Below are 22,376 nucleotides of genomic sequence, written 5' to 3' on the forward strand. Positions count from 1 at the left end.
TATAAATTTTGATTTTCATTTTGTTAAAATGTATTTTTAATTCTTTACATAAAATAATATTATATTCAGAGCATTTATAGAACTCACTCTAAAAAGACAAAATAAAAATTAAAAAGTTCACATCTCGTCAAATAATAGGACCATAAAGTTGAAAAAAGAGGAAATTTTCTGAAGCCGTCTAGATATGGAGAATTATTTTTTTCAACGTATTGTTTGATTATATATTATAGTTAAAATTTACAAAATTCAAACTTTATACTAATTTTTTAACTTTTTTTTAGGGGTGAAAAAAGAGCCGGCTTGTACGTCATAGTCAAAAGAAAATCTTTTTTTAAAGATCAATTTAATTTCCATAATAACAGAAAAAAACAATTTTCATCTTTCTTTAGTTACACTTTTGCTGCATAATGTTCTGCAGTTCCTTATTTTGCTCACCCACTTCTTCCCAGTTCCATCTTTTCAATTTCCCCAAACCCTAGAACTGAAAAATCTAAGTAAATGGGTCGTCTTGTTTCTTGATTTTAATATCTGGGTCGTTGTTTAGTTCTCACTTTGCGTATCAGAATCTTCAAACAAGTTCATTTGCTGCAGAAAAAGGAGCAATTTTTAATATTTTTAACTTCAATATTAGTAGTTCATTCACATTGGTGGAAGTTGGTTTGTTGGCATTTTTTTTTATGGTTTGAGTTGAAACGGGTCGGACTCGGTTCTCTATGGCTCGGCGTCATGGGTGGCAACTACCGGCTCACTCGTTTCAGGTTCTTCATTTTGCTCTTTGTTGTATTTGGATCACTCGTAAAGCTGTAATGTTGGTGTTGTTGGATCTTTTGGGGTTGGTTTGGTTTGGTGATATTGCTGATTTGTTTCTTTTAGTCAACTGCACTTTGACACTCTTTTACTTTTCCTTTTTAAGTGATGTTTTAGTTAGTTATGCTTTGTAGATTTGTGATTTGCTCAAATTTTAGTTACAGTCGCTTTGCAATTTCTAGTGTTTCACATTCTGAAAAGATGCGATCTTTAGGTTCTGAGTTATGAATTTTACTTGAGTTACAGTTGCTTTATTTGGATTTTTTAAAGTTGGTTTTGGGCCTGTGATGAAATTGGAGAAAAGGAGGTCAAATTTTAGTTTGTGGTAGAAATTTGTTTGACGGGTTTCCTTATTATTATTTTCTGCTCTGATAATTTCTAACTTTATGGTGATTACCCTGCATTGAAGGGGGAGTCTTGGAGCAATGGTAAAGTTGTATCCGGGTGACCTATATAGGTCATGGGTGATCTTAACTGATGCTTGCATCATTGTAGGATGCCTACATCACACCCCTTTGCCCTTCCCTGGACCTGCATGAATGCGGGATGCTTAGTGCACCTGCTGCTCTTTTGTATGGCGATTACCTTGCATTGTAACAAGATTAAAATTTCTGCGACTGACTGAGATCAACCTTCCATCTCTCTTGATGAAATAATGTATATCTTCTTCATCCAGTTCCTTGTTGGATAAACTCTACTATTTAGTCTAAAGAGATTTTAGCTCTGAACCGCGTTCACTGGATTGTCTAATGCAACTGTTCTGTATGTGTACTTGTAGCTTGGTCCCCGTGATATTCTTTCTTGCGGTCCGTCTGACAAAATAAAATACTTCATTGGTTTTTTGTGTGTAATCAGCATGCATTGCTTACTTCCGTACTCATTTTTCCATTTCTCAAGTCTCAGGATGATAAGTTGAACCTGTAGTTCTTCAGGAAGGCACAGCCCTTACTATTATTATTGATTAGTGACATCATATTGTATCGGCCTTTATGATTAGCTACTATTATCTATTGTTGTTGTGCAACTTGAACTTGTGTACTCATTATTCCATGTTGCTGTGCAGGTTGTGGCTATAACAGTTTTCTGCCTGCTATCTGTTGCCTTCTATGCATTTTTTGCTCCATTTCTAGGAAAAGACATCTTTGAGTACATAGCAATTGGTGTTTATTCCTTCCTGGTGAGTGTATTAGGAATGAAGTTGCTTGCTATTTTTGTTGCAAACACTCTATTCATGTTTCACTTGTTACTTCTTGTCATCTTTTGACTCTTGCTTTCAGGCTCTATGTGTGTTCATACTCTATGTTAGATGCACAGCAATTGATCCTGCTGATCCTGGGATTCTCATTGAAGCTGACAAGTCAACGGCCTATCAATCACACAACGAAATAGAGTTGCCTGGTTAGTATTGGATGCAATATGATTCTTTTATTCTTCTTCCTTTGATAAAGGTGAATCTGCAACGGGATCAGAACAACCTGAAGATACATCTGTTATCTTTTGGTTGGTAATCAAAGACCAAGTATTGTGTCTTTTGGATAAGTTGAAGATACTAGTAAACCCTTTGACCATCTAGACTTTCGGAAGTATAACAGAGCAAAATTATAAGAAATATCAAGTCTTACTAGTACTTAAACTGAAAGACTCAAGTTTTACAATAGATGAAAAAAGGGCAAAGGACTATCAAGTGTTAGTTATATGACTTTGTCGCTTTATCTTATTGGGGAGTGAGTGAGTGAAAAGATGGAACAATTGGTATCCATTTGGTAATTTGACCACAATTCATCATCTGTTGACATCTTGAACTGCTTGTGATAGGTGATATATCTGCTGCAGGGGGTCCCAGCACGGAAGGGTTCCGAGATGGAGGAACAACTGCAAGTGATGCTTCAGTTTGCTGTGGAAGACTTGGAGGGATCCTCTGTTGTTGTTTTGTCATTGAAGACTGTCGGAAGGATGATTCGTCGCTGGAGCAGAGTGGTGATGAAGAAGTTTTGTTCTGCACATTGTGTAATGCTGAGGTATACCACTTCTCATTTGCTGCTCTCTCTAGTCTACCCTGTATCTACAGTATATCTTTCTCCTACAACTATATCCAATGTTCTGACATTCATTGGTTGTAGTGGAGAGCATGAATACATTATTTTTTCCCTTATGCAGGTTCGAAAGTTCAGCAAACACTGTAGAAGTTGTGACAAATGTGTTGATGGATTTGATCATCACTGCCGTGTGAGTTCAAATATGTGTTTTCTGCTTGTTTAGTTTTCAGTTGCTCAAAATACATCGTGTTTTACTTTGACATGACATAACTGTTTGAATTGGAGGAATGAGCTGAATCTGATTTCCCATTTTAGGAATTCAAAACAAGGTTTATTTTGGACAATATATATTATATCACAAATATATTATATTCCATGCTGTTAATAATGTACACCAGTTCATATCCTCCTCTTGCAGTATTGTGAAGTTCTGTCATTTTGGATGTTTACTTTTACAGTGGTTGAATAATTGTGTGGGAAGGAAAAACTATATCACATTCGTGTGCCTGATGGCTTTCAGCTTTGTCTGGGTAAGTTGCTCTAAGATCTTTCACTTTATCTCCTCTTTTTGACAAGGCATAATCATTTCTTCACCTTTTTTTAATAGAAAACTGCTCTTTTCATGTCAGCTTATCGTTGAATGCGGAGTGGGCATTGCAGTCCTAGTTAGATGCTTTGTTGATAAGAAAGCTACTGAAAATCAGATAATAGAGAGGCTCGGAGAAGGATTCTCTAGACCTCCATTTGCTATTGTAGTGGTATGTAAGCTAGCTTGTTGCTTGCAGAAGAACTATTATGTACTGCATTTTCTAATCTGTCTTTGTTAGACCTTAATTTATTGTGGGAGTTATTTCTTATAGAATCTTTAGATGCGTAATCCGCTATGGTAAGTTCATAAGCCTTTGACCGGTTGAAGAATTTTCTCTGAAGGAAAGATATAAAACCATTTATATATCAAAGCCTTGATGCAGCTCGTAAATTTTTAAGGCGTGCAAAATCATAATGCCAGAATCACCATATATAGTGCTGCTTGGAACTTGTTCCCATTGTTGCTGCTTTATGGCTCTTCTATTCTTAAAAGGGATTCTATCAACTAAACAAAGCAGTTCATCTTGATTTTCTAGATAGAGTTCCCTTTATCTTCAAAGCGTCTCTCACACCTTTCCTCTAAACAGTCCACCAAATGCACACAGGGATAGTGCACCACAATTTCATCTGTTTCTTGCTACTCCCCTAATGTACCAGCTGTTTAGCAGCTGTCCAGTATCTCTAGGCAGGCACCATTTTAGTCCACCATGTTAAAAAGCAATCACCATAATTGATCAGTGACAGACCAATGCAGAAGCAAATGAATTACTCTTTCTGGCATTTGTCTCACAGAAAACATCTAGAACGTATCCGCTTCTTTGTAAGTTCTGATAGGTTAGGCATGTGTGTTGAGCCAACAAGCTTGAAAAACACATCACCTTATATGGAGCATTTGTCTTCCAAATCTGCCTCCAAGGCCAGAAAACATTGTGTTCCCTAGAGTTCATATTATCACATCATGATTTTACAGGGAAAATCATGTTGTCCCGAATCAGTGAAAATTCAGCGAATCTGCCCAATTTCTGATAATTCAGATTCCTCCTAATTGAAATCTAAACTTGTTTCTTGCATTAAGGCATTTAGAGATCTGGGAACTGTTCTTTGAGAGGAACATGGCCAATCCAGCTATCATTCCAGAAGGATACTTTTCTACCATCACCAATTTAAACCTTACAAATAGCAGCCTCAGGTTCCTTGTGTTTCTCCATTAGTTATAACCCCATAGGAAATGGGAACTGTTTTTAGTAAATATGATCCTTTGCTTCCATACTTTTCACTAATCACATCTTTCCGTAAAGCTTGTTCTTCTGAAATGGATCTCTAGAGCTGTTTCATCCTCAAGCTGTTGTTATAATGTGTCAAAATTCTGATGCCCAAAAGCTTTCCTTTTTGTTTGTTGTTGTGGACCACTTCACTAAATGAAATACTCTTTTTTCCTCGTTTTCTTTCATTCTTTGGTGCCTTTTCTTGTTCTCTTAGGGTTTAATATTCTTTTTTTCTTCTCTGTTTCAGGCCTTATGTACTGCTGTTTCACTCCTTGCAACTGTGCCTTTAGGTGAATTGTTCTTCTTTCACATTATTCTCATTCGTAAGGTATGTCCATTCATATCCTCATTCCTTCTCGGTTTTAATCTGGTGTATGTGCGTGCTTATATATAAGAGATATTCTGGTTCTGTTGTTATGCTGTATTACAGGGTATTACAACATATGAGTATGTTGTTGCAATGAGATCTCAAAGTGAGCCGCCTGGACCCTCTGTAGATGGAGGTGATCAGCAGAGTTTGCCATCATCACCGACCAGCTCTGCGGTGACTGCCATCAGTGGAAGAAGTTCTGTTGGGATGAGCTTGCAACATAAAGGTGCTTGGTGTACTCCTCCAAGAATCTTCATGGATCATCAGGTTAAACTTCTTATGTGCTTCTAGTTTTGTGAGATTGATTAAGAAAGTTCTCTCTTTTTCTTCGGGTGGAGGATATAGGATGGAATGAGAATGAGTTCTGGATGAGTTTTGACTCGAGCAACTAAGCTCATCCCTTGTCCTTGAGAAAAACAGTCAAATTATAGAACGGTATTGTTAATTTCATTCCTCTAACCACCTCGTGCAGGATGAAATTATTCCTCATCTTCAGCCTGGGCGATTGCCATCTACTGTTGATCCTGATGCACTAGACAAGGACAAAAAGGCATCCCACCGTCCAGTCCGAATTAGTGCATGGAAGCTGGCGAAACTAGATTCTAGTGAAGCAATCAAAGCTGGTGCCAAGGCTAGAGCTTCATCATCTGTGCTACGCCCAGTTGGTGCCAAGCACAATCCTTACGACGCTGATCATTTGTCCAGTGGCATGAGTGGTATAAGCAGTCCGGCAAGTACTAATCAAGGATTTTACGACAATAATGCTAGAGCTGGGACATCAAGGTTGTCTCCTTCCAAGAGCTCATATCCGCCCAGTCGTGCCAGCAGAGAAGACATTGAAACATGTGGCCACAGCATGAGTAACTTGAGCAGTCCTCTTGCCCCTAACCGAACTCCATCTCCATTAGCACTGCAGCGTCACCCTTCAAATAGAGACCACTTTAACCCAATATACCAGTCATCTGCAAATCAATCTCCGTGGTCAGCAAAAGCATGCCATGAGAACGAATCTCTGCCCCCTGACAATCTCTCAGAGGTATCCACTAGGAAGAATAATATGGGCACTCCAGAGAGTACAAGGTCATCAGTTTTCTGGGATCAAGAAGCCGGGCGATTTGTTACTGCTAATACTAACAGGGGTGCTGGTTCTACTTCACAAGTTTCTGGAACAGAGCTTACATACACTGGTCAATCTATATTTTTTGGAGGGCCTTTACTGAACGAGAACATGAACAGAGGGGCAAGAAGTAGCGGTACACCGTTTGCTGGTGGTCCACAGCGGAGTTACTATCAGGGCAGGACACAAAGGGGTGGCCAGCTTCCTGTATTTGTTCCTAGTGATTCCCAGCAAAATCAATTTTCTTCTCGATAGTATTGTATTTGCCCCACTTGTTTTATCTTTGAGATATACAGTTAGTTGTCCATTTTCGTCTTCTCAAGTTTTTGCTTTTACTTTCTTAACTGAGTTCATTCTCCCTTCTTTCTTTCACAACAACATACCTGTATAAACTCAAAAAGAGTGATCTGGAATGTACAGTGTTTCAAAGCACCACAATATGATTGCCAATCAAGATATCTTTTGGCATTGCAGACCTTAAATCCTCTGCTCATGGATTTAATCTTTCTTACACGACTGTGCTAATCGATAGTCTTATTAGTAATAAGATAAAATTGCAAGAAGAGAAAAGTGGCAGATGGAGAATATGATTAACAGCTCCAATTGAACCACACAGCATATATAGATATAATATAGGTATGTGATTGATCATTAACCTTTTTGGTGCCATATTTATCCACGACAACTCAAAATTGTCTTTCTGTTCTAAAAAATAATATTTTTAATTAGCTCAAATTTAATTATATATTAAAACTTACTATCCTTTTTATATTCAAAACTTGGTAAAATGAAAGAGGATATTGTTGTAAAGGAAATGACGGTGTGGCCCCTTAACTCCTTCAACGGCCTGGGTTTGGATAGAGCCAATCAAGAATGACAGAATAGTATACTACTGAATTTGTTAAAATCATGGCAGCTACTCTGAGCATTCAAGGATCATGCATCATCAGAAATTCTTCAAATTCCTCCAATGCCCACACTGAGCAGCAGGTAAAGAAGGTGTTTTTACAGTTACCTATTTCAAGAAGATCTGTTATTCTCATCTCTGTACTGCCCCTGAGCCTCAATTTGGTTCCTCAACCATCCATGGCTAGAGAGAGGCGCAATAAGAAGAACATCCCTCTTGAAGACTATCAAACTACCTGTTAGTACCTCTTCCCAATTCATTAATTACTTTTAGCTTTTTTCATTCTAAAATCTTCTTCACATTGGGGGCATTTTACAAGTTCTGTTATGGATAGTCTTAAAAAGTTACCATTAGTCATGCTATGTTTCAATTTCTTTGTCTCTCTTTTCAAAAAGAATACATCTTTACTCTCTTGTTTCAATTTTTCACGTGATATGTTTAAAAGACCGTAAGATTAAGGTATATTTTGACACATTCTTGGTATCTTTAGTTTAAGAATACAAAGATACAAAAGTCTTATTTAGTTTCTTAAACTCCGTGTATGCTTGTACGATTAGCTTCTAAGTAGTGCTGAAAAAAAGTAATTTGTTTACTCAACAGCAAGTACTTATGATAAGTTGTCAACAGTTTGAGTTTGATGTTGTTGAGTTTCCACATTGGGTGACATGTGGAGCTTTGGTCTCCTTGTATAGGTTGGAAAATCCTCACTCTTGAGCTGATTTTTGGGATTGAATTATGTCCAATATTCATTTTTTTATCATGGTATCATCAAAGCTCATGGTTTATCTGAACTTGGGCCTGCATTTTATGTGTCCATGCTCTAGATGTCAGTACTGGGCATGTCATCAGGTGGGATGTGGAACTATGGTCTCCTTATATTATCTTTGATCAAACCTCTCCTCATGGCTAGCTTTTGGAATTGTAGGTCCAAGATCCATTTAACATCAACATTATTCTTATATCTCATCCTAAGATTTGTTGATCAATCATTAAGGACTGGAAATATATTTTAATTAAATCGAAATACTGTTGTAGTTGATATATGTAATAATCCGATCGTCAATTGACAGAGCCTGACGATATCATGGATATAAGTCCATGATTATTATCTTTATTAATGATTGCTTTTAAAGCAGCTGATGGATTGAAATACTATGATATTCTTGAAGGAAAAGGTCCTGTAGCTGAGAAGGGCTCCACTGTACAGGTTTGGTTGTCCTTCTTGAAATTTGCATACATGTCTATTTCCAGTTGAGACTGACCTATTTCTGGCTTCTCTCCTGACTTCTGTAGGTACATTTTGACTGTGTATATCGTAATATTACTGCAGTTTCAAGTCGAGAATCTAAACTGTTGGCTGGTAATCGGATCATTTCACAGGTCTGTTGTGATGACTTCTCATTAGAAATGAGTACGCTATAATTGAATTGACATCTTACTAATAGACATGTATTGCTGCCCTTGGATACATTTATTACTGATACATATGTCTTTCTACTCTTAAGTAGCCTTACGAGTTCCAGGTTGGAGCTCCTCCAGGGAAAGAGCGGAAACGTGATTTTGTGGATAATCCAAATGGCTTATTTTCTGCTCAAGCAGCACCAAAACCTCCAAAGGCAATGTATACAATAACTGAAGGGATGAAAGTTGGAGGAAAGGTGTGATGACATTTCATTTGTGCCTAAAATGTCTTTTTTTTTTATAATAGTTTCTATGTGTAAACTCTGATCTCTGAAAAGTTAATCAAAGTGTAACATAACTGACAGCTAACTCATTACTTGCTGCTTGTCTTATGGTATCTTTTGCTCAGAGGACTGTGATCGTTCCTCCAGAAGCTGGATATGGTTCAAGGGGAATGAATGAAATTCCGGTATGAACCTCACTATGTTTCATTCTTTGTTATCTTAGTTGACAAAGTTATTATTGTGGTTTGCTTCTTTTCAAAGAAATGTCAGCTCGACCAAGGTCGATGAATTCACTGTATCTGTTAAATCACATTCGCTTAGAAGTGAGTTTCTCTTGAGAGTAGCTTGTGCTCAAACGACTTTGCGATCCTGGTATCTATTCCAAGGCCTAACAATATTGTTGCTTGCTTGTTTAGTAATTAGTTATGCAAGGGGAAACCAGAATGTCCAATCAAAGTTCTTGACATGACCAAATATAGTATATAGCCGTTAGAAATAACTTATCGATGTACTTATTACCTGTGAGTGGTTGTTTTCAGCATCACTCACCAAATTGCGAAAAGCAAAGCTATCTGCAGATTATACAACCCTTATACTAGGAGTTCTTGGCTGAAGATGCACAGATATCTTATTCGATTTGATTGGTGTGCTTCTATCATCTTTAAGTCTCTTTAGTTTCGATATCTAATGAATATTTCAACTTACATGGTGCAGCCAGGGGCTACATTCAACCTGAATATTGAACTATTGGAAGTAAAGTCATCAGAACGGAAGCAATAGATACCTGGACTGTGCCATATGTTTTGCCTTCCCTCTTCTTCATTGTTGTAAAAGTTGTGTTCGCTCATAAACACCAACAGCTATGGAAGCAATAACAGTTCCCACTTATCCTCCACGTGATTTGAACCACGACTTACAGGTTAAAAGAGACGGTGCCTCACCAACAGTGCCATCTCCTCTCATGATTTTTCTTCCCTTCATGTTAACTGTTCAGTCTTTGTTATGTAGATGAAGGAACTTGCTTCCAATTTTTTCCATGCTTCTTCATGTGTATGTAAACTTTTACTTCTTAACTTCCCATGTTACTATATATCATATATATATTAGAGAGACATCACACTATCTTGACAATGAGAAACCATGTACTGTTGGATGAGAAAGTAAAATAATAGTGTTCTCATATGTTATTTTATTTATTAAGATGATGATATCAGCTAAAACGATAAAATGATAGATTTACATATCTGGTTTTTGTTGTCTCATATATCATTTTATCAAAAAATACAAATATTTTTTCTTTCTTTTTGGATATTAAGCTAAGATATAATTCACATTTAATACAAGTTTTAATGATGGATAATACATTTATCACACATTTTAATACACTTATAATACAATGTGACCATTTTTTACCAAACAAACACAATATATTTCAAAAACAATTATAATTCAAATATATTGCATAAATAATTCACTTTTAATACATATTACAGATTTATCACAGTATTGCTATAAATGGTAATAAACAAAAAGTATCGCTAAAATCTGTAATTATTTTTTAAAATGTATTAATTTATGTAATTTTTCCATTCCTATTTACAAATTATTTAGTAAAATCAATTTACAAACTATTTGCAACCAAGTATAATCACACTATCTTTAGTTTTGTAAAAAAAAAAAAAAATGTACACAATTCTTATGCTTTAATTAACTCAAAAATAAAGCAGTTGTTTTGATAATACCAAAATTTTGTTAAAAATAAAAAGTGAAATGGATGAAAAATACGGTAAATAGAAGTATAGGGTAAAAATGAAATAATTAGTATTAGTAGGAGGGCTTTATATTTTAGGCAGATCGGTCTCGCTTGTCAGTAGACAGTAGCGTTCAACTCCGACGATGGTCTTTTTCTCTGTTTGATATTTTTCCGATCTGACAGCCGGAGTAGTATAACGCATAAAGCTAAAAGGAAGAATCAGAAAATGAAGATTCGTCTTTATTTGTTGTTCTCGTTTTTTGTTTTACTTGCTCAATGGTCGCCTGCACTTTCCGATCTAGTCATCTCCAAAGTTGATCGAAAGGTACGTTACGTCTCTGATTGGTGTTCAATTTGGTTTTGATTTGTTAATGTATGAATGTGCTACACTTTTTCCCTATGATACTGAGGGTAAGTGGATTATATGATTAAGATCTAGTCGTTGATAGAGTAACCTTTTGGGAGAATTTGATAAATATTTTGGTTTGCAAACCTCCTTATACCTGCTGGTGGTGGAAGATGATAGGTACCCGTGGAATTAGTTGAAGTAACCAAAAAAAAGTTGCAAATGTTGTAAGAGGAATTATATAGTCAAGTAATTTCAACAAAAGATGCTATTTTTTGATATTCCTTGCATTGGCATCAAAGGGAGCTGGTAGTTCTTTAAAAAATAGAGCTTTTTTAGGATTGACGAACTTTAAGTGATTAATTGTTCTTGCATAATAGTATAACTGTAGTGCTCTGACAGTGATTAATTTCTGCCTATCCCCTGTTTCTTTTTCTTTTCTTTGTGTTTATTCTCAAGCATGATCAAGTTGACTGATGCATAGAATGTGAGGTCATAGTATACTAATGATAGTCTTCACCTTTCTTTTTGTAATTATCTTCTAAAAATTTAATGGTTCACTGCACGTTTGATACTTTCTTTGATTGTCGTGTTGTCTGTTGTCACTTGGATTATCAGTCATTCCACATTTTGGTGTAGTTTGATAGAGAAAAACTGAGCTGTTAATTAGACTATCGGATCTAAATTGCTATTATGCATTCAATCATGCTTACTTCTGGCTGTCATGTATCTTGTATTGCAGATTGACCTGACCTCTCAAGTAGTGCGTGTGACTGCAAATCTGAAGGTTTGTGGTAATTGCTTGCGTTTTTTGAGATTCTGGACAAGTTTGTTGAATATTCCAAACCGCAGATAACGGATTTAATAGTCTATACTTTAATCGAGAAGTAGTTAATTGTATTTGAGAATTTGCAAAATTTAATGACTTAGTGTTACTATCTAACTAGTGATGCTTGTATTATTTCTTATTTGTATGTTCAGATAGAAAATACTGGTAATGATCCAATTTCAGAGGTTCTGTTACCATTTGGAGATCACCAGGCAAAAGATTTAGCATTTTTAGTGGCAACAACCAGTGAAGGGAAAGGGAAAACTAAAACTTCTTCCAGTAGCCTACCTATCAAACTTGTTAACCCTGAAGGCATGCCACCATCATTGACTTGGTATTCTGTCTCCCTACCGAAGGAGCTGGCAAAGGGACAGAGCCTGAATTTGGAAGTCAGGACTGCATTTACGCATGCACTACAACCATTTCCTGAGAAAATTACTCAAGCTGATATCCAGCTCCTTGTGTTTCAGGGGAGTGCCTACTATATTTCTCCTTATGCAGTTAATGTCCAATCTCTTAGTGTCAAATTACCCGAACCAAAAGTCGAATCATACACTAAGTTAGAGAACACCAAATTTTCTGGTTCAGAAATTAAATATGGACCTTATGAGAATCTTCCTCCTTTCTCATTCTCGCATATAGCAGTACACTTCGTGAGCAATAAGCCATTCGCAGTTGCCCAGGAGTTGGTGCGAGAGATTGAAGTCTCTCATTGGGGAAATGTTCAGATCACAGAGCATTATAACCTTGTCAATGCTGGTGCCAGAAGCAGTGGGGAGTTTTCAAGGTACTATAATATTTTCTGATTAAGTTCAAGAATTATTAAGCTGGTTATATTTGACCAGGAAAGTCTCCCACTTTTAACATCACAGGCTAGAGTACCAGGCCCGACCACATCTCAGAGGTGCATCGTCATTCGGACATCTTGTTGCCAAATTGCCTCCAAGAGCCCATTCCATTTATTACAGAGATGAAATTGGCAATATATCAACATCCAATTTATGGGGTGACTCATCAAAGGTTAGAAGACATACTTTCTGAAGCTTTCATGTAGCTTGTGTCTAGCTTAACACCATGCTCTCTGTTCGCAGACATTGTTACAAATTGAACCTAGGTATCCAATGTTTGGTGGCTGGAAAACTTCTTTTACCATCGGCTATGGGCTGCCCCTTAGGGACTATTTGTTCCGTGCAGAGGGGAAACGTTTCTTAAATATATCTTTTGGTTGCCCAATTGAGGAGGTGGTTGTTGAAAACCTTGTTGTGAAGGTAATACTTCTATAAGAACTGAATAGGCTTTAATTCCATATTTATAATGATGTAATTTAGTGTTATCACAAGAATCTAAAATATAATTTATTTAGAAGATGATGATATATTTTGTGCAAAAGAGGCTTATGGTATAGTGTGATTGTATGGGCCTTTAATTTTTTTTTCTTGAAAAATTCTTCAAGATAATGATGGACTTGTTTTGTGGAGAACAGGTTGTACTGCCAGAAGGTTCAAAGGATATTTCTGTCTCGGTCCCTTTTCCTGTCAAAGAGTCAAGAGACGTATGAGTAAATCTTAGTTTTTCTCCTCTGAAGTTCCTCTTGTATGATAACCTTTATTCCTCTAACATTCTATTACTTCTTATGTTTTATTTGCAGACGAAATTTTCCAATTTGGATATGATTGGTAGACCAGTGGTTGTTCTTGAAAAGACCAATGCTGTGCATGAGCATAACCAATATTTCCAGGTTTATAAGTTTATCTACAATGCTGTTGAAAGAACTGTATGTGAGAAGCATTGCATATGATCCTAGCTTAGCCAAGTCCATTTTGGGCATGAGTTAACCGGGCGTAGGTAGAATAATTCAGTTTTGACAGAGCCTCAGATATAAGGATTAGACTTGGTTCAATCTGAAAGGTTGAATGGTGGAATTTGAGCCGAACCTGAGCTAGATCATCCAGAGAAACCTTTTGGATCTAAGATTCAACTTTTTAGTTGAATGAGAGAAACGCATCCCCCTCCCCCCAAGAAAAGGGAAGAAGAGAGACTAGAAAGAAAATTACAGTAGTGGTCCTACTGACAATAAGATCTCCGGGCGAAATTTTGGCTGTTGGTCTATTATACAAGAACAAACTAATTAGAATGGGGTACAGACATGGGTGGAATATCCTCTATGAAATGGAGATTTTACATATCAGACTGTAGGCTTTTAATGGTGCGTCATATCATATCTAGTCAAAGCAAGCATTTCAGCATATGTTTGCTTGCATCTGGCTTATTCACATGCTACCCTGTGCATATTTGTACTGGATCAAGTTATTTAGGACAAATATTATCATCCTCCAGAAGAAAGGATGATGGAATATTTAAATAAGAACCACTTGTATCCGTGCTTTTGTGACCAAGCAAAATTGTAATAATCGTGTTGAAACTTATCTCATTGAACTCAGAGCATAAGATAAGATCCCATCACATCATATCCCTAATATCGACTATGATATGTAACCTATCAATTTGATAGGCATATACTCACAATGATGTAACATGTTGGAGAGTATCAGTATAAATTTAAAGTTATTTAATTAAGCCTTACATCTTTCACTCTGATTTAAATTTGGGCTTATTGGTTATTAGAAGCACAATTGTGTTGATTAATATTCCTTACTCTTTCTATTTTGGTCAATAAGAAAGCCCAGTACGCTTACCTGAGCCAGCTCATGACTTCAAGATCTCTTCTTGGTTATTCTACCTTAATGACGGAAAGTTCAGGTGTCTGGTTGGGGGGTTTAATGCCTGAAAGAAGTCTTCAGAAATCAAATAAGAAGAATGCTTTAAAGGGGATAAGGCTTGTTGAATCATGAATGTGTTTGGGATCTTGTCAGGGATCCATACTTCTTTCATTTCCTTTCCTTTTTGTGGTTTTCTTTTGGGATTGGGAATAATTAATGCTCGTTTCACCATTCTGAGGTTTCATTGACATCCATTATATAGAACTAGAGTTCAATTGCCATGCAGAAAGTTTCTGTCCTGATCTGGGAAAACAAATCTTTTCCTTCTTGCTATTTTCTTTTCAGCGACTGGATGGGCAATACCACACATTACAGCAATTCTTCTCCTTTTTCTATCTCACTTTTGGCTCTCTTTTTATGTAAAAAATATTTCTGGTTCACTTATGATGGCCTCTCTATCTGGGAATTAGAATTCTTAAAAATCTGATCATGTGCTATAGCTTGTGAGTAGAACTTTCCCTGCATGGCCTGGATCACATTAGTTTCCCTGTTTTTGGCTTATTTTTTATGTAGGTACTGACTGACGAAGCTTTGGTGACAGGTCTATTACAGGTTCAGCAATCTGTCACTGCTTAGAGAACCAATGATGTTAATTTCTGGATTTTTCTTCTTATTCCTTGCATGTATCATATATATGCATGCGGACCTAACAATCTCAAAGTCCTCTCCTTCTTATCTTGCAAAACTGCAGTGGGATGAGGTATGCTAGTAGTAGTATAACTACTTATTTTGTGTCAATATTACAGAAAATAATTTTAATTTTTCCTTTGGTGTTTTCAGGTGCAGACTGCTCTTCAGCAGATCCAGAGCATAATGAACCATTGTTTGGGCATTCATGATAAACTTGAAGCATCATTACGAGATCTGTCAAGGACTGGTGATGTGCAAGCATGCAAAGCTGCTCGTAAATCAGCTGATAATATGTTGAAGGAGCTTTTGAAGGATTTAAAGCCTTTACTCTCATTTTTGCAGTCTTCTCCGCTGTCTGCTTCATTATATTCTAAGGTTTGTCTATGTATTCTTTTCTTGCGGAAAGAATTTACCCATCATCTTGATAAAGATGGCCTACACATAGATAGTCGACCCCATCTTATCTAATGAACTCCTTGTCATTGCAAACTTCAAATTTAACTTGGAATGACAACTTTATGGTCCTTAGTCCATTGGTGCTAAAGCTATGTGGCTGTTTTATGAAGGTTGAGGATGTTGTTGCAAAGGAGAAAGAGCTGCAGGAGAAGCTGATAGTGAAACACACCACAGTTACAGATAGTTATGAAAAGAAGTCTGGTGGTCGAGATATTGAGAACCGTATTGCACCAATCCAGCAAAGAATTAGAGCTTTGAGACAGGAAGTTGATGATCTTCTGGAAATAATTGATGAGATATAATTTCAGTGCAGACAACATTGATCCAATATAAATGGCTAAATTTTTGTTGTGAGGTGAACTACAGAATTAGGATCAATTTGAGATATTAGTTGATGCAGCTGTATGTTGAGAACCTGAATAACTTTGTAGTTGTAGAATTCTAGGTTCTTGCCGAATCTCTTTGGTTGACAATCAAATGAGTGCTGTAGACAACTGTTTTTTCATATATATTGAGTTGTTAAGTTTATGGTTTTCTAACGTAATTGAGCTCAAAGATTATCAAATTCCCACTTGATATTGCAAGTGCGTGCTCAACGTAAATACCTTATAAATTATCATGATGTCAGTAGACGCATTTTGTTATGTGTTAATTATAAGTAATCAAGATATCTATTTATTATCATAGTTAATAATTTATTGAAATGACAATATGTACTCTCTCCGACGCAACTCAAATAGTGTCTTTTTTTTTTGGTATTTGATAAGTTGTTCAGTTTCGACATAACTTGGCAAAGTTTAATATCATAAGAATTAAAAGACTAAACATAATTAAAAAGAGTTTTAGGTATTATTAATTTATCGTGAGTCGAATTGTGTAGACTTTTGATTAATATATTTAAGATGTATTTTTTTATCGTATTACTAAATAAAAAAGATTATAACTTATAATATTTTTTATATAGCTTTCCAATATCTAAATTTGAAATATTAATTTAATTTAACTTAAAAAATTAATTACAATTAAAAAGTCTCATGTACAAAGTGAACAAAGGAACCTTTGGTATGGTACTAGTAAGTAAAAAAGAAAAAGAATAGAGGCAAAAGAGTTGAAATCCAAAATGTTTGGGTGTTTATAGAGTCTGGTTATCCATTCCCAGCTGAAGCAACTCTTCCATTCATATATATATATATCTAGGGTTTAACCAGTTGGGGGTTGGGGGATTCTTCTACAGTGAAGAACACCTGCATTTAACAGAAAATGGAGAGCTCACTTCGTTATGCTGGAGATTCCAAGAGTCTGGTGATTCATGCCAAGGAGAAATTTCCTCTTAACACTTTCACCCATTTGCAGGTATTAACCATTTCCTAATTTCTTTCCTCTCAATTTTGTGACAAGACTGAGTTTTAAGCATTTATTCATGTCAAAAGACTCGGTTTTTAGCATTAGTAAGTTGTTCTTTCCATGAAATTTTGTGACAAGACTTGAGTTTTAAGAATTTACCCATGTCAAAAGACTGAGTTTGAGCATTGTTAAGTTTACTCTTTTCTATAAATTTTACGAGGAGACTTGAGTTTTAAGAATTTGCCCATGTCAAAAGACTGAATTTTGAGTATTATTAAGTTACACTTTTCTGTAAATTTTGCGAGGAGACTTGAGTTTTAAGCATTTCCCATGTCAAAATATTCAGTTTTGAGCATTAATAAGTTGCTCTTTCCATGAAATTTTGTGACAAGACTTGAGCTGTAAGAATTTGCCCATGTCAAAAGATTCAGTTTTGAGCATTAATAAGTTGCGCTTTCCTTGAAATTTTGTGACAAGACTTGAGCTTTATGAATTTACCCATGCCAAGAGACTCGGTTTTCAGCATTAGTAAGTTGTTCTTCTTGAATTTTTTGCTTGATATACTCTTGTTTCCTCTCCACAACCTCAATTATTACCCCTCGCCCTGAAACTTCTTTTGTAAATGTCATGTGGGGTTTTTGGGTATGTTTTCTGCTAGTTCATGATGTCTAGATGATTTAGTTTAACTGTTTACTACTCATGTTAAAAGACTAGTGATTTGAGCATCATTGAGTTATTCTTCTTGAAGTTTTTGCACGATAGAGACTTGTTTCTTCTGCAGAAATCCAATTTTATTCCTTCATACTAATTACTTATATTAAAAATGCCAAGGAGGTTTTCAGGCTAGTCAAAGATGTCTCCTCTATGCCTGGTTGATTTAGTGTAAGTGCTTGAAACAACACCCTCCCCAGACCCCACCTGTGGGATTTTACGTGGTATGTTGTTTCTTGAAACAGCTTACAATGAGGGGTCGGGGTTCTGCATTTGAAGTCAATTCAGCTTATCTTCCCTTTTTATACCAAGATTGCATACTCTCATACAAGTGTATATTTGGTTTGCTCATCATTATCTACAAACATGGGACATTATTGGGTATATTGACAATGAATAAAGGGCTAAAATAGAGTAGAAAGCATATAGTTGAAACCAACTAGGTTGATAATGAATTTGCCGACGTCCGTTTCTTTTAAGGAAAATGGTTGATGATTATAGACATTTATCACTTCATATAAGGTTTATGATTTTGCTATAATTCTTGTACATATATAGATATGCGTATTTCTCCCAGGATAGGTATGCTGAGGTAATACCAAGTAGAGAGAAGTTGATGTACAATTTTAGCCTGTTTTGATTCTTCAATTACCCGGCTATGTTTATAAACCTTTTGAGCTGCTTAATGGCCTTTATCATGTGGATTCTATTCATTGGCAGGGTCATGCAGAACTAGACACCAAAATTGGAGCACCAACTTATCTCTGTGCTATGATAAGGCAATACTTTCCTGACGTATGTTCCTACCCTTTCTACAACAATTTGTTGCTTGTATATGTAGGTAAATTTTCACCTTGAGCACTCCAAGAAGTCTAACTGAGCATGTGTAGTCTGATCTAACAAATAATTAGGGTCAATCTTTTAGCACTCTATTTATTCGTGTGCCTCAGTAACATATCGTGTCAAGCGCCCAGAGCTGATTTGATATCCACTATTTTACCTGCTTGAGACCAGAAAAGGCGTTTTGCATAAACCAGTGTTCATCTCATACACTAAAATGAAACATTGTTTAATGACATCATCACACGGTTCTTATTTTTTTCCTTGAAATACTGGTGTAAATGCAGTATAAACCCGTGATTCTTTTTAGTGAACTGACAAGTTGGGTTCTGGCACAAGCCGAAAAATGGAAATTTCATTGTGGGCAACTCAATCAAATTAAACGCCATTCCCGTTACCCCCAAGAATAAGGGATAAATTAAAGAACAGAAGGCAGAAAATAAAAAAACATCTCCTTTCAAATTGAATGTTATGATTTTCCCTTTAAGAGTCAACCTTCTCATGATATTCTCCGATGTTTTTAATAATTCTAAAGCTATAACTTTTCTTCCTTCTTATTTTTGTTCTTTCTAAATATGTAAAATTTATTGTCAATAGCTTAAATGAAATTTTTTTGCTTGTCTCAAAGATTAAGCAATGCCTGTGTCAGTAGCCTGCTAAAAAAGAAATCTTTTCATTTTACTTCCGAATTGGCCAACTCTCAATAAGCTAATTGAGACATAATAGCTTGAACTGGTGTACATGAAATTTTTGTTATGGTAGCTCAGGAAATTGACATGCTTTTGTACTTGTAGCAATATGCTAGTCTTGCTGTGGGAGTGCAATATTATAGGCGGCAAAAGCTCTGGTATACTGTTCGTGGTAAAAAAGAATTTCCAGTGACAGCAAATAATTCGGTTAACTTTCATATTAAGGGCAAGTACGGTGTGGACGAAAAACTTTTGGAGGTTGGTAATTATTCAAAATGTGTAAAGTCTATACATGAGTGAAACCGTTGGTGTTTAAAAAATGATGATGTCGATTCTTTTCGAGCAACTATTGGGATATATATCTAGTAATCTTACTCTAGGCTTGCCCAAGTAACACATTAAAGGAATTTGGTTTTGAGTTACATCTATGAATGAGTAATCACCCTTGTCAAAAAAAAAAGGTTTGAAAGAGTAATCCCACTGTCATTTCGGGTATGTTCATATTTATGCAGTCTTATGTATTTCAATCTGAAGGTATCAGTTATATTCTTTGTTGGCTTGAAGATCAAAATTCTAATCAAAATTTTCAGTTATCTGCATCTAGGAGTGTTATAACTTGTATATCTATTTCTTTGACCAAGCATGTAATCATATTAAATTGATGGTGTTCTCTTTCAATGATTTATCTTGTCCAGTATTAGAGTGAAATTGCTATACAGAGTAAAATAGGTATAGGGGATCTGTATAGCTAAGCTAACTAAGTAAGAATTGAGGCATAGTTAATCGATATCCTGATATATCTTGTAATTTGACATGTTGCTTAAATATTTGGTTTAAAGTAACAGTCTTACAGAAACCTTCATACTTTGCTTATTTCAAAACTTCCAGAAAAAGTCGAGAGTTGCTGCTGAATTTACTTGGGATATCATGGATGTGAAAAAAGACCAAGATGTGAGGCTCAAAGTTGGATACGAAGTCATTGAAAAGGTAAATCATTTTGCTAATCTTCAAGTAGTGTACTCCGTCTCCCATCTTCCCACCAATCAATTAGTGTTGAAACAAATGTAGAGATATGGTTTGTGAAAATGGTCACTTGAGCTTCTCTAGCTCTCATCATAAATGCATGGCATTGTCTTGTACCTTTGAATCTCATAAATGAATATAGTATATACTACAGTGTTTTGATACTACATTTCTTGTCCAAAGAGATAAGATATAGTTCCGATGCTAGAAAGTAGAGACTGCACTTTATCTGTGTTGCATGCACAAGTGTTGCAGGTTCCTTACTTTCATGAAAAATCTAAGCTTTATTACCCAGCAAACAACAAAATTAAGTTGCTCAAATTGTCAAACATTCTCCTGCTGATAATTGTGTAAGCTTTAACGAGGTAAGGACCTTCCTACTATGTTTTTGTACATGTCATTTCCATTATTGGGTTATGGTCTATACGTCGTTGTTTTTCATGTATTTCCTCTTTCTTACTATTTTGTTGGTCTGATTCATCTGACAGTTAGTTCCACTTTTGAGAGTCCATTGCATGTCTCTTGTATGGATCTCACCAACATGTTACCCTGCAGTTTGAAGTTCTGTTTTATTCTCTCTTTTTCCAGGTCCCTTACTTTCAGTTTAGTGAAAACAACTGGACTCTCACTGTCAACAATATTGGGAAATGGAAAGTAAGATATGATTTGTGATATTACTGATGGACGCATAAATTGTTCAGTTAGAGTGGTTATAATTGCTAGAAAGAAGAAAACCATCATCCGTCATCTGTGTTTCTATTACGTATTGACATTCTATCATTGCAAAAAGGCACATTACCGTGTGTAAGATCTGGTTTTGAGTATTGTTTCCAGAGATAGTGCCATTGCAATACAAAATTGAAACTCATGAAAATTACCTTTCATTTGTGTAAGAAATTTTGATCCCCATGTATGCTTGTCTGCATTGCCTCATCTACTGTGAAGTTAAAGCTAATACATATGATTCGGGAGCTGTGTTGGTTTCTTTAGCTGTTTTATTAGATTATAACAACATACCAAGTGTGTCTGTTCATGGTCACTCCTGCATTGTCCCGTATAACTTCGTTCCTACTCCTACTTCCGTTCTACCTAAGTATTATTCGAAATGTGCATCGAATTTGAAGTTTGATGGATAGTTAGTTAATCATTAAACATCTTATTGCCTGTGAAGTCATATCTACAAGCAACATTCATTAGATTCTCTTGCATTCCACGTAAAGGAATCGTGTCAAATAGTAGCTTAGCAAGTATGATCCTTGTTTTGCCTTTGAAGTTTGAAAAATGCTTTCTTTTTACTATTAGTTTATTTTATTTGATAGTTGTAGTAGAATATGAATCTTAGTACTAATACAGATCCTCAGTTGGATTTGTTGTGTATATGACATAATCCTTTTTTTAATATTGATAGAACATTCCCACGAAATGTCAATCTAACTTGTGGATGGATGTGCACTTATTACACGAAAATGTCAGCTACATCATCTATTTTGAAATGTCTAACCCTTCATTTGAGAAAAGGGCAATAAGAAACGATTGCCAACGTATGAAGTAAGTCAGGTAGTATCACGAAAGAGTGATTGTGACTTAAAATCTTGAATCCGTCTGTCTTTACGTGGCAACTTCCTCGCATTACAGCAGTTTCGTGTCAAATGTGTGTATAGTTTGTTCAAAGTCAACAACTTTGGAAGTTTGAAATACATGTGATTTAAACCCAAATTAATTATGTTAGGCACACTGACCCTAACTGAGGTTAAAAAAATTCAATAGGTGATGTCTTTAATTTTATTAGATTAAAAAAAAAAAGAAATTTTCTGTTGAAATAGTCGAGGTGGTGCAATATATATATATATGTGGGTTGCCTCACGATCCCATAACCATAAGAAGGTGACAAGTAATGTGTGAAGTTAGGTCATGTCATGAGTTCAAATGGAGGAAGTTGTGTGCCAAGCAATGAAGTGAGTCTTTCTCACTAATGTGGAAGAGACAGACTAAAAATAAGATAAGATAAAAGATTAGAAAATAAAAAAGAGAAACGTGCTTGTATCTTTTTATAGCAAATAAGAAAGTGCCAACTTGTCATGTGCATAATAACAAAGTGCTTTGGTGACCAATTCACACTTCCTTCTACTGGTCTACTCCATCCACTATCTAACTCATTTTGCTTTATTTGTTTTCAATGATTTCAATTTCCAGACCTATT

At 35.8% G+C, this 22,376-nt stretch overlaps 4 protein-coding genes across 9 annotated transcripts; all 4 read left to right on the top strand.

The window, feature by feature from the left end:
- Positions 1-356: 356 nt before the first annotated feature.
- Positions 357-6,665, top strand: LOC107018043 (protein S-acyltransferase 21). Of its 2 annotated transcripts, none has more exons than XM_015218402.2 (10): positions 357-758; positions 1,871-1,984; positions 2,085-2,205; positions 2,641-2,825; positions 2,965-3,033; positions 3,302-3,373; positions 3,473-3,601; positions 4,944-5,024; positions 5,127-5,333; positions 5,539-6,665. In XM_015218402.2, exons 1-10 carry the CDS (start codon positions 714-716, stop codon positions 6,436-6,438), a joined length of 1,923 nt encoding a protein of 640 aa, XP_015073888.1. In that variant the 5' UTR covers positions 357-713; the 3' UTR covers positions 6,439-6,665. The 2 variants fall into 2 exon arrangements, with proteins under 2 accessions (XP_015073888.1, XP_015073887.1); XM_015218401.2 differs by having other exon boundaries at positions 358-758; positions 2,623-2,825.
- Positions 6,666-6,979: 314 nt separating this feature from the next.
- Positions 6,980-9,957, top strand: LOC107018044 (peptidyl-prolyl cis-trans isomerase FKBP18, chloroplastic). Its single transcript, XM_015218403.2, has 6 exons — positions 6,980-7,327; positions 8,227-8,297; positions 8,384-8,470; positions 8,599-8,748; positions 8,901-8,960; positions 9,490-9,957. The coding sequence occupies exons 1-6, from the start codon at positions 7,093-7,095 to the stop codon at positions 9,553-9,555; spliced, it is 669 nt and encodes a 222-aa protein (XP_015073889.1). The 5' UTR covers positions 6,980-7,092; the 3' UTR covers positions 9,556-9,957.
- Positions 9,958-10,631: 674 nt separating this feature from the next.
- On the top strand, positions 10,632-16,113 carry LOC107018017 (dolichyl-diphosphooligosaccharide--protein glycosyltransferase subunit 1A). Its single transcript, XM_015218352.2, has 10 exons — positions 10,632-10,853; positions 11,617-11,661; positions 11,856-12,490; positions 12,576-12,723; positions 12,795-12,971; positions 13,187-13,255; positions 13,352-13,441; positions 15,025-15,183; positions 15,264-15,488; positions 15,680-16,113. The coding sequence occupies exons 1-10, from the start codon at positions 10,755-10,757 to the stop codon at positions 15,869-15,871; spliced, it is 1,839 nt and encodes a 612-aa protein (XP_015073838.1). The 5' UTR covers positions 10,632-10,754; the 3' UTR covers positions 15,872-16,113.
- A 492-nt stretch (positions 16,114-16,605) lies between these two features.
- Positions 16,606-21,147, top strand: LOC107018409 (outer envelope pore protein 21B, chloroplastic). 5 transcript variants are annotated; one of them, XM_015218882.1, is made up of 5 exons: positions 16,606-16,922; positions 18,345-18,419; positions 19,259-19,411; positions 20,042-20,140; positions 20,765-21,147. In XM_015218882.1, exons 1-5 carry the CDS (start codon positions 16,830-16,832, stop codon positions 20,846-20,848), a joined length of 504 nt encoding a protein of 167 aa, XP_015074368.1. In that variant the 5' UTR covers positions 16,606-16,829; the 3' UTR covers positions 20,849-21,147. The 5 variants fall into 5 exon arrangements, with proteins under 5 accessions (XP_015074368.1, XP_027772515.1, XP_027772517.1 ...); XM_027916713.1 differs by lacking the exon at positions 20,765-21,147 and adding an exon at positions 20,432-20,633 and having other exon boundaries at positions 16,680-16,922; XM_027916714.1 differs by lacking the exons at positions 19,259-19,411; positions 20,765-21,147 and adding an exon at positions 20,432-20,650 and having other exon boundaries at positions 16,669-16,922.
- The last annotated feature ends 1,229 nt before the right edge of the window (positions 21,148-22,376 follow it).

The sequence above is a fragment of the Solanum pennellii genome, chromosome 4 (assembly GCF_001406875.1).
Source record: "Solanum pennellii chromosome 4, SPENNV200".
NCBI lineage: Eukaryota > Viridiplantae > Streptophyta > Magnoliopsida > Solanales > Solanaceae > Solanum > Solanum pennellii.